This window comes from Cucurbita maxima, unplaced genomic scaffold (assembly GCF_002738345.1).
Source record: "Cucurbita maxima cultivar Rimu unplaced genomic scaffold, Cmax_1.0 Cma_Scf00025, whole genome shotgun sequence".
Classification (NCBI taxonomy): domain Eukaryota; kingdom Viridiplantae; phylum Streptophyta; class Magnoliopsida; order Cucurbitales; family Cucurbitaceae; genus Cucurbita; species Cucurbita maxima.
The window spans coordinates 698,787-711,296 of record NW_019272041.1 but is presented as its reverse complement, the minus strand read 5'-3'; the positions used below and the strand labels follow the sequence as shown (position 1 = coordinate 711,296).

The 12,510-nt window shown below is 34.9% G+C and overlaps 1 protein-coding gene across 1 annotated transcript; it reads left to right on the top strand.

Annotated features, from left to right (window-relative positions):
* Positions 1–1,709: 1,709 nt before the first annotated feature.
* On the top strand, positions 1,710–5,552 carry LOC111498473 (novel plant SNARE 11-like). The gene is made up of 8 exons (XM_023149741.1): positions 1,710–2,497; positions 2,671–2,763; positions 3,182–3,275; positions 3,372–3,409; positions 4,087–4,175; positions 4,433–4,512; positions 4,816–5,040; positions 5,120–5,552. Exons 1-8 carry the CDS (start codon positions 2,418–2,420, stop codon positions 5,213–5,215), a joined length of 795 nt encoding a protein of 264 aa, XP_023005509.1. The 5' UTR covers positions 1,710–2,417; the 3' UTR covers positions 5,216–5,552.
* The last annotated feature ends 6,958 nt before the right edge of the window (positions 5,553–12,510 follow it).

Sequence of the window (12,510 nt, the reverse complement as noted above, 5' to 3'; positions counted from 1 at the left end):
AAGTTCTCTCCATTATATTCTTTCCTTTTATGTTCTAATAATTTTTAAGCCAACTTTGGGGTTTCGTCAAAGTTTAGGTAAGGTTCTCCTTCGTCGATTGAACGCAACTTATGCGGAAACTAAGTCATACGCCCATATGTGTATGTTCACTTGATTGCAACTTTAGTTGACATGCCTCAACTCTAGGTCAAGTCCTTCAGCTTGACTTTGTTTCTACTCCAGACTAAGTGTTTCAAATACAACGTCACATTTCATCTCATTGTTTTGATTCTCAACAACACAACTCACACTTCGTGATGTCATCCCAAGTCCCGAGATGTTATTGAAGTTTTGCTGCTCACTTGAACAAAGTTATCAATAATCTACCAATGAGTTGACTTTACATTGAGACACCTCAAACATCCATCCATCTGAGTACTATTGAGGAATGAACTCTCTCATGTCCATGTTGAGTCATTTCTAGTTACAGTACTAGAGAATGACCCAATATACCAATAGTCGGCTTAGGGGATTGGATGTAATATTGATATACTCGCATCGTTTGATACTGTCATTGAAAACTCATTTTTAATGGAAGATGTCTAAGACATTCATTTTGCAAAGCTTGCTTACACCATAACTCATGCATGTGCCATGAATTAGCTCACTTAGACCCCAAAGCCTATGAAGAGTGAAGAGTCGATATCATGTCTCCCCCTATAATACATTTAAGGCATTTTAGGATTGGTAAGAGTAGACAAGATTTAAGGTCTTGTGGAGCATGTCTAGTGTTTGATTAACATCCAATTTGGTTAATTTTTATATTTCATATAGACGAATTTATCTCAAGAGTTGCATCAAATTAAATAAATAGATATTTTATCATATATGTATATATAAGATATTAAATATTAATTTGATTATATCCGTCATTTTCAACTTAGTATTATTAACTAACAAAAAGAAGTCTATAGACCAAAATAAATTAATTAATCAACTTTCATTCATTGTTTTTAAGTCACTGTACTATCGATCATGAGTTGCATTCTTATGCATGTAGAATAAGTGTTCATGGATATAACATGTTGATCATTTATGAATTATTAATACTTATATGATCCCTCAGTCGTGAAAAAATGAATTTTTTTTTCTAAATATGGGACAAAATTGACGGTTAATTTTTTCTTTTCGTTTTTTTTTGTCTTATTTTTTAAGTTAAATTAGTTTCCCATAAAATTAAATTTATAGTTCGATAAAATGTTAAAAAAAAAAAAACAATCTTACTATTAAAACTATGAAAATATTGAATATGATTAGCTATTCATATACTAATGAGATAAAAAATATGGTCAAAATTGACAGTTTAATACAACTTCTGTAGAATTTGACAATTTGATTTATTTGTGAGCTCGGGTTGGCTGAATATACAAAAAAGAACCCGCAATTGACACATAAATAATAAATGATCTTTACTCAATCCGACCAAAATTTGACCGTGTACAATCAACATCGAGATTAGATTTGTAATTTAACCTAATGTTTGCTTCTCATTTCAAAACAAAAAATGGGAGCGCGTGGAGCTACGCGTTATGTAGCGCGATTGGTTCTTGATTTCAAACAAAGCAAAACGACCACTCCAATTATTCATCGGCCCAAAACAACGGGACCTAAAAAAATTCAAATTTTATTTTCTTAAACAAATATATATAAAAAAATCGAAACTTCTTCGCCTCTGTTTTCTTGAGATACAAACCCCTCTCGATCTCCATCTCCCCCTCAGCCTCTTCTTCCCCTTCGCCTCTGTAAACCCAAAAACCTTCAACTCCTTACAAAAAAAAAAAAAACTAGTAAAAATCCCCATTCTATATTATATTCTTTTCTAGATCTTAGAAGCCTATAAACACAATAAAATTCAAGTTTTCTGTACTTTATTTGAAGGTTTTTGTGTTAATCACGAGGTGGAGCTGTTTTGTTTTTTGTGTGTTCAATTTCAAGGGGAAGAATCTGAAAGGATTTGGTTGTTGGGGTTTTTTTTTTAGATCGCCTTCTTCGCCTGCATTGTTCAGATCTATCTGAATTCGGCTTCAGATTTTTTCTGGGTTTATTCGCATCTGTTTGTTTGAATCTGTTGATCGATGCTTCGAAGTTTTCGTCTCGTTTTTTCAACTGGGGTTTTGATCGAGATGATGAATGCATGAGAAATTGATGATCTGATTGAATTCGTTTGTGATTTTTGATTCGCATTGGCATTTATTTGTTGGGGGATTTTCGCCATTGTTCCCGATCAATCCGATTCTGAGAGATTCACGAGGTGGGGGCTAAGATCTCGAAGATCTTTGAAGATTTTGGCACTTGTAATGATTGTAATGTGCCCTTATTTCTGAGGAGGACAAGAATCTGTGCATTTTGTTCGTTTGAGGGCTGAATTTGAATTGAAGATGGATGATAATTTATCTTCGATCAGCGAGGAGCTTGCAGATATCGAGGGGAAAATCAATGACATCTTTCGAGCTTTGTCGTAAGAACTCTTTGATTATTTATTTATTTTTTCTCATCTTTCCCCTGTTCCAAGAACAAGAACATTTTGACTCATTGTTTTTATTTTTTTGAAATAGTGAGCTTGAACTTTGATTAACATATTTTATGAGCTTAAAAACCTCTTGTTTGCCATTGTTCTTGTTATATCTACAGAAATGGGTTTCAGAAGTTGGAGAAGATCAAGGACTCAAATAGGAAGAGTAGACAATTGGAAGAATTGACAGATAAGATGCGTGATTGTAAGAGGTATATCACTTCTGATTCTTTCTATGATGTAAAGTTTCATTAGTGATTATCGTGATGACTTTAACAATAATGCTTTATAATCTTTGTTTAAGAAAGTGACAATGGAAATGGATTGATATGATGTAAATATATGTACATTATAAACAATACTTGATTATACTATGGCGGAGAAGAGCGGACATGGGGATTTGGGTCAGGGTGCAGTGTAACTAAGAGAGTCATTCCATTTAGGACGAGCCCGTGTGGTTATGGGGTGGGCACGAGCGGTTTGGTGTTTGAGCCAATTGGTTAGATGATGACGATTGAACTTATTAGATTAGTATTAGCCGCCTATCCCGAAAGAAAATTGATTTGTATATCTATCTTTGTCTTGTTCCTGTTGCTTTTGGTGAACATTTTCTGTTTGTTTCTTGTACAGGCTTATTAAAGAGTTTGACAGAGAAGTCAAGGATTTGGAAGGCGGGAATGACTCGAACACTAATAAAATGCTGAGTGAGAAAAAGCAGTCTATGGTGAGATGCTAACAGTGAATTCTTTGTTGAACTGTTCCTTCTTATTTCTGTTCTTGTAGTGCTTTGTTATTAAATATGATCTGTATCTTTGTGCAGATCAAAGAATTGAACTCATATGTTGCCCTTAAAAAGCAGTAAGATTCAATATCTATCATCAATGTATTTGGTTGCTTCTGAGAACTTTGTTCTTTGTTTGAGAACTTATGTTCATTGTTTGTGTAACGACCCAACGTCCTCACTAGGATGTTGCTTGGTGTCGTGTCCACTCCCCACCCTTTCAGGGCTCACCGTCTTCACTAGAACAGCACCCCTTCTGGCTATGATACCATTTGTAACAGCCCAAACTCACCGCTATCAGATATTGTCTTCTTTGGGCTTTCCCTTTTCGCTTTCCTTTCAAAGTTTTTAAAATGCGTTTGTTAGGGAGAGGTTTCCACACCCTTATAAAGAATGTTTCATTGGGTTGTGAGATCCCATGTCGATTAAAGAGAAGAACGAGTGTCAGCGAGGATGCTGGACCCTAAAGAGGTGGATTGTGAGATCCCATGTCAGTTGAGGAGGAGAACGAAACATTCTTTATAAGGATGTGGAAACCTTTCCCTAGTAGACGCGTTTTAGAAACCTTGAGGGGAAGCCCGAAGAGAACAATATCTGCTAAAAGTGGACTTGGGCGGTTATAGTTTGATTCCGTTTCCTTTCCCTTATCCTCAATATAGTTGAGAAGTATTTGCTTTGCTTTGTGAGTTGACTTAATGAACGAATGTCGTAGCATGTCAACGTTGACATCTGGTAGTTGTTGATGATGATGCAGGCATGCAAGCAATCTTGGAAACAAGCGTATCGATCTTTTTGATGGTCCTGGTGAAAGTTATGGGGAAGATAATGTGTTGCTAGCTTCAAGTATGCATATTTTGTTTTTGTTTTTGTTATTTAGTAGAGGATTTAAACAACTTTTGAATACTATTGCTGTAGTAACAACTGTGAATATGAGCTGAAGCCTGAAATACTATGGTAGGCGAAAAACTGGATATTTCGGTCTAGATGTCCGTTGTTTGAGCTTCAATCTTAAATTTTTCCTAAACTGATAGGTGGGTTCGACCAAAACCCGACATGCTTACAATGTTGAATATGAACTTTGGCTGTATACGTTATTGCAGACATGACAAATCAGCAACTGATTGATAGTGGAAACAGGATGATGGATGAGACTGATGAAGCAATTGAGAGGTCAAAAAAGGTTAGTTTGTCTTTAGAACAACAATTTTCTGCTGTTATTTGTTTATGTTGGTGTGAGATCGGATGGGAGAGGGAAACGAAACATTCTTTATATGGGTGTGGAAACTTCTCCCTAGCAAACACGTTTTAAAAACCTTGAGGGGAAACCCGAAAGAGAAAGCCCAAAGAGGATAATATCTGCTAGCGATCGGTTTGGACTATTCCTATTGAATTCGAAATGATAACAGATTTCAAATGAAGTTCTTTTGTTCAGTTGTTATCCTTTGAAATAAAACGATACATGGTGGGTGTATGTATGGAATAGGTCGTGCAAGAGACGGTAAACGTGGGAACAGAGACAGCAGCAGCACTGAAGGCACAGACGGAGCAAATGAGCAGGATAGTAAACGAGCTTGACTCCATACATTTCTCACTGAAGAAAGCCTCGAAACTGGTGAAGGAACTCGGTCGACAAATCGCGACTGATAAATGTATAATGGCCCTCCTCTTCATCATTGTCATTGGTGTCATTGCCATCATCATTGTCAAGGTAGTACCTACCATTCCCTCCTTCTTTCCTCCTTTCTTTTATGTATATAGCTGAACAACTCTGGCAATGTCTCCCTCAGCTGGTGAATCCAAATAACAAGGACATTCAGGACATCCCAGGGCTGGCACCGCCCGTCCAGAGTCAGAGTCGGAGACTGCTATGGAATTCCAGTTAAAAACCCGAGTTACAAAAGAGAATCATCATCCATATCTTGAAACTCGCTTACTCTTCTGGGATTGCTCTGATGGGCTGAATGATGGAAAGAAGGGAAGGGATTGGCCATTCTTCATTCAAACATAAGCAAAAGGTGGGGGGACAGCTTAGCCAGGTTCCTTCATACACCTATCCAAATTCAAAATGATTACCCCTTGACTTCAAAGCTACAAATTGTATTCACTTTCACTGGGTCCTGTCCTGTCCTGAGATTTTACTGATTTTTATGTCTTGAATAATCTTAATCACTCATATATTGTATCATTTTGCATTCATGTTTGGGGAGTCATTACTATTTATATCATTATCATAAACATCAATTATTATAAGTCTTGAAGCGTGGCCTAGAATGGGTCGTGTTATGGGTGCGAACAGTAAGAGATGTTCATCCCCTTGTTTAGAACAAGGGTTGTAATATTTGGCATGAAGCTAAATTATTCCCAAACATTGTCATAATTATAATAATGATGATGTAATTAATATATGGTGTTTGGCAAAGTCGGATTTAGATAAAGGCTCAGGCTCTTTTTATCTATTTTTGATATCCGAAGACTAAGGAAACGTTCGATTTTATTTCTGATATCCAAAGACTAAGGAAACGTTCGACACTTTGGTGCGGCCTTTGATAGATAACCACATAGATAGATATATTGAAAAGATGGGGACGGGAGAGTTAACCTCTTACACTAAAAAATGGCCCTCTTCCACCAAAAAAGGAAAGAAAGTAAGTGATTAAATAAGGAAAGAAAGTGATTCTCGCCTTAACATGGCCCGCAGCTAATTATGTGAGTAGCAGAGCTTGGAGAGTCAAGAGCAGCTAATTATGTGAGTAGCAGATTGGAGAGTCAAGAGCAGCTAATTATGTAAGTAGCAGAGATTGACTAGCTGTCCCTCTTCCACTGCAAAAAGGAAAGACTAGGAAAGAAAGTGATTTATCTACTGTGTCACGACCGTGTGCAAACAAGTACTATTAATCCAATCCAATTTTAGCCTGAACTTGAAAGCGAAGTTAAGACTATGAAATGTTTTTATGAAAGGATAAGTTCTTTCATGATTGTTTGTGTTTGCATTTCCCGACTTCGATAGAAGTCAACAAAGTATTTCTTAAAATACTCAAATCTACTCTTCTCATAAGACACTAGTTAAGAGATAAAGATAAGACACCCATGCATAGATATTTTTTTTTAATGTTCTTGAAACCCTTCTTAAATAGAGAGGTCGAGTCCTCATGAACATCTACAACGCCTCCAACGTAAGTGTCATTGTTGGCTGCGTCGAGGGCACCTCAGGGGTAGGCACTAGTGCTTAGGGGACCTCACATGCTAGTCCCTCGTGCCTATTCTTCTCTGAGCATGTGTTGACTCGCAACTCTCTTTTTGCTTTTCTTGGGCGCTTGTGCCTAAAGCATCTCCATTGCTACATCCTTAGGTTTACTTTGTTCCACCTCGAGAGTCTGTGCAATGGTGTTATAACGATCCATTTTTTAGAGGGATTCGAGCCACAAACGGTTACTCATTGAGTGGAAATAAGTAAAAATGTGTAGAATTTAGAACTTTTAAACGTGCATGCACATAAAAAAAAGTTTAGATTTAGTACCAATACGAGAGAAGAAGAAACAACACTTGGAGAGTAAAGGTTAAAATAAATAAGAATGTGTAGAATTTAGAACTTTTAAACGTGCATGTACATAAAGAAAGTTCAGATTTAGTACGAGAGAAGAAGAAACAGCATTTAGGGAGTAAAGCTTAAAATTTCAATTTTTTATGGAAGGTCTTAGTGGTAATGATAAGGAATCACTACAACGTAAAATAAGATTTGAATTAACTTTTTAGATCAAATATCGGAAGGAATCATAAGGTAAAGTAAAATTAGAATGATTCTAAACATGCAATCTAAACTACATTGAATTGCAAAGAAACTAAGTCATTGGGTCAAGGAACGCCCAAATGCTCTTTTTAGATAACAATAATGATTTTGATTTTATATAACCTCAAAAGGAAACTCTTGACATTTCAAGAGTTTGTAACATTTATATTTTATAACCATCCATAATTAGCGTAAATGTAATCTAAATAAATAAAAAAATCTTTAAACTTAAAATACATTAATGAAACAAATGTAGATTTTAATTATCGTGAATATGTAACCATAATAAATGAAACTACATTTGAAGTATCTTAAAACTTTTACATAAATGATACTTGATACTTCTTAATGTGAAACTGATTGTAACATGAGTTCAATTTTAATAGAACTTGATTTATCGTGTCGTAAATTGAATTTACAATTTTCTTCAAGTTCATATGGTATGAAAATGGCAAAAGGACTATTTTGCCCCTCGGTTGATTTTAAACAATATTTCCAAATTTTTTAATTATTTTATTTTATATATATATTAAAGGTTTTTTAGGATCATTTCAAGCATTTTCTCTTTTCTCCATCTTTAAATTCGATCTCAAAAGTTTGTCTTAAAAGGAAGAATCGAGAATATTAACTCTCGTTGGAGCTAAGGCGTTACACAATCTCAGGTGATAGCGTCCACACATCTAGCAACCTTGTAAGCTCTCTTTAATTTTATTGGGTGTTGTGGAGGTTTACTAGGTTCTTATGTCGTCTAGGAGATTTAAATCTCAAACTCACAATTTTAAGGCCACTCGAGACTAGCTCCAAGGAGCTAATCTAAATTTTTGGGAGCATTTTGGTCTTGACCACTGATCATTGCTCACAATCTTAAGGTGCTCGATATACCAAAAACGTACTAACCTAGGTCAACATGAAAATGACATAGCTTTAACCCCCTATTCTTAACTTAAGACATTCATGCATGCTTGTTAGGCAGATAAGCATTCATACAAAATCAACAAGAAGATAATATCAATCAATCATCTGGAGTACATATTAGGAGTGTACATGGACCGGGTTGGGTTGGGTTGGGTTGAGGGTTCTTTTTGACCCAACCCAAGAGTTCAGGTTGGGTTTGAGTTTGAGTTGTCAAATTTTTTTTTAAAAGTTTTATTTATGATTCAACATTATCATAAAACTAAAAACTAAATACCGATATTGCTTGAGATTAAAATAAAAAAAAAAATTATAAGCATAGATCATGAAATTAAATAAACAATACCATGTATTTGCTTAACGTGAGTCTACTGGGCAAAGTACGACTCTGGCAAACCCAACTGATGGATTCTTAATATATTAATATATTTTTATTTTGCTTGGGTCAACCTAAAGGTTTTGTCCCACGAACCCAAAACCGAACCAATTCCGTTCGGGTTCAGAAAAATGAACCCAACCCTTATAGTTCAGGTTGAGTTGGTCCGAGTTGTTGTCGAGTTGAATGTAGACTCCTAATACATATCACACATTTCTTTCTCTTTTGTAACCATAATGGCCTTTGTGCTTTTCGTTATTAGGGCATATTTTTAAAATTTTGAGTTAAAAGTTATAAGTTTCCTACCTTAGACCTTAACGTCCCACTTAATAATAATTCTACTGAGCTTGTAGTTTCTAAACGTAGAGGACGGATTATGATGCCGGTGGACCAATTTAAGATGTCTCCGTCACTAACGTACATCAAAAAGGCCATATGAATTGGTCATGGTCTTCTTCAAGCAGACCACTTTAGAGTATCTTTTGGATAGACGCCACTAGATATATGAGGAATTTGTTACTAATAGATTTGGCCGAGTGTCCTTCATAAAAGAACTAGGGATTTTTTAATTTGTGTCATTGGTTAATGGTCGAGCCACTAGAATGGTATGAGACTGAGATCTTTCCACTTCGCTCTCTCTCTTATAAGACGGGTTCCAAATGATAAAATTGTCTGATTTCTTACTCGATTTGTTCTCTTCACACCTTCCTATTACCTTATCCAAATTAGACAAAGAGTTCTCGAAATTGCGCTCGTATAACAATAATAATTGGAATTCTTTATTTTACTCGTTCAATTTTTCAGAATCCAACAAAAATAATACAAATAAACTTCACTTTCCATCATTTTATTGGTTTTTGTGTCAATTTCTCAGGTTTCATCTCACACAATCATTTGACTCAAATCTAATTAAGATTGGAAATATTTATTTTCCCGTCTAAAAAAATATTCTAAGATCCTTATTCTTTAATATTAATAATTCAAATTTATCGTAAAAGTAATTTTAACTCAATTAATAATTTTATCGTCGTGTTCAACACCGAATAATTATGATTCTAAGGATAAAATAATTACAAATTTTGACGTGCATCAATTAAACACTTCAAAAGTATTCTCCATCAATGGACAAGACTATGGAGGCATGTGACCCACTCGTTAATTTGTGTTTTTAAGTCCATTACATTTTTGTCTCCATCACGATCGAACTCTTGTGGTATCGTAGGAAAATTTTAACAGCTGATGGTGTTAATATAACACATGCGTAAGCAATTTGGATCTTAAACACTCTAAGTACATCAATTATGGTGAATTAACTAGCATGTTCAAAAGCATTAAAACTCAATGAGTTTGAATACTAACATTTTGTCGCTCAAGTTTCTTTTTCCTTACGAACTGGTTTCGAACCACCACTAGTGTCTTCTCCACAATTCTCCGGCCTTAGAACGAGATTGTGGAATCCGGTGAGTGACTAAACTTGAGAGAGATTTTGTATATATGAAGGAAGTATTTGTGAGAGGTTTTTCTCAACGTTTAAACTATCTACTTAAAAAATACTCTAAAATCTTAGAAAATATTTAAACTACCTAAAAATACTATGCCTATTTTGAACTAATCAAATTCGGGTAAGGATCTCTCTCGAACTTATTGTCAAAAATTAGTTGGAGTCAGAAAGCACATTGCAACTCCATTTTTCTGTGGAGTATAGGCTATGTTCAATTGTCTTCACTCCATGCGGTTTGCAAAAATTATTGAAATCTGGAGAGTTGAATTCTCCTCCTCTATTTGTCCTTCGTGCATATTGTTTGTAAAAATTGTTGAATTCTACAGAGTTGAATTCTCCTCGTCTATCTGTCTTCACTCCATGTTGTTTGCAAAAATTGTTGAATTCTGGAGAGTTTAATTCTCCTCCTCTGTCCTTCAAATTTCCTTTTCCACGTCTTTTTGAAACATTTAAAATGATAAAATGTTTATGATTTTTCTACAAGAAAATAACTTCATGCCTTCCTTGAAGCTGGTGACCCCAACGAGGTGCTAAAGTGTTAACCGATCCATATTTGAAACGCAAAATAAACAGCCGATTTGCGCTCATAATTGACTATGTTATTTTTCCTTTTTGTGGATAATAAATGCTACATACACCATCTTTAAACAACAGTGTTACTCATTTTTCTTGTAGTTGTGCAACGCTCAAGAGATTATTTTTGAGTTCAGATACCCAATACACATTACTAAATGCTCAAAAGATTATTTTTGAGTTTAGGTACCTAATACACATTACTTTCAATGCACCCTTTCCCATAACTTTCATACTTTGTATTATTTCCAAGTTTGACAATGTGGGAAAATGTTCTGTCTAAGCTTGAAAACATACCTTCACTTGCACACATATGGTTTCAGCAACCAGAATCTAAGAACCAGCATCACTTCTTTTTGCTTCATGTCTTTCCATAGGAGCTATTAACAACATTTCATCCTCTTCTTCCAGCTCTGCATAATTCATTTCCTTATTCATCCTAGGACATCCATATTGAAAATGATCTAAGTAATGGCACCTATAACATTCAACAGTTGCTTTGTTGAAAGTTAATCTTCATCTCTTGCGTCCTCTACCCTCTAAGTTCCTCATCCTCTGTTACTTATTTTCGTTCGTCCTTCGACTTTTAGAACTTGCTCCTCTCCATTAATACTGGATTTTTGAAATTTTTGTTCATGCACCACCAGTGAACTTTGTAATTCCTCAATGGACATGTTATCAGTATCTTTGGATTCCTCAAAATTTTCATTTAGGGTACACAATTTTTTCTAAAATTGCATATCTTCTCCATTGCTTGAATCTTGTTGGAGATTATCGTCACTCTTGCAAAATAACCTGTAATACTTTCATCCTTCTTCATCTCTAAGATCTCAAATTCTCTCCTTAATGAAGGTTTCCACCAAATGTTCTGCTTCATTGAGTCCCAAACAATCTTGGCTGTGCGACGATCCAAGATTTGTTCAAAAACAGTACGATCAATTGCTTGGAAGAGGTAATGCTTTACTTGGTGATTTTGAGTCTATCATCATCAAGGTGACCCTTTTGTAACTCAGTCATGAGAAATCCATCTCTACCACACTCCGTACACCCTTTGCTCTGAGCAAATTTTCCATAAGCTCACTCTAATGATCATAGTGACCATCGAAGTGAGGGATCTACCTAAAGTTTTGTCTTCACTCAACTCTCTCTTGACATAAGAATAACTAAGCTATAAACATAAGCTATTGAACTAATCAAACTCTTATAACATATATAACTTTTAATTCTTCTTATCATCCTAATCGTTCTCATTTGGTGAGGTCTCAGCTCATTCATGTACCTTTTATTTATTCGGGTGTCACATTTTCCTTTGATGGAGGTGGTTTTGCTTATCATTTTCTTCTTTTTCCGTATCTATAGTTGTCGAATTCCTCGTGTTCCATCTCCTTCTCCAAATCTTACTTTCCATTGTGTTCCTTTAATCCCTTGATTCATCTCTTCTTTTACGCGTTTCAAGATTCATAACACTAATTATAAGATTTTCCTTACCAAATCTTTAATCCTAGGGTTTGAACTTCTTCACCCACACTGGTTTTTTTTCTTCATCCATTCACTTACGTATTTTGTTTTTCTAGATATATTCACTTAATCGGTAAGATCGTGATCAGCTCAAAACGGGATGAGAATCCTTATTTAAATGGAGAATGTGGGAGGAAAAAAAAGATTTTTCTTGTTACCTAAATAGGGACGAGATTATATTCCTCATTCTCATCTTCGATCCCGCCAAATCTTCACCCCCTATATATATATATATATATGAAATACTATATTGTATTATTGAAAATTGAATTTTTAGAAATTATTTTCAACATTATATTTGTCAGAATTTAGTGTAACTTATTGCTATTTTGAATTAGTCAAGATATTCGTAATCCGTTAATATTTTTCTGTTTATAATTTGATTAGTAGTATATTTTATTTTATTGTCAATATTTAATTAGTTTATATTTTTCTTATTGGTAGGTATTAGTTGATAACTTGTATCCTATTTAAACGTTGTAAATATCAATAAAGATTGAAACTTCGATTC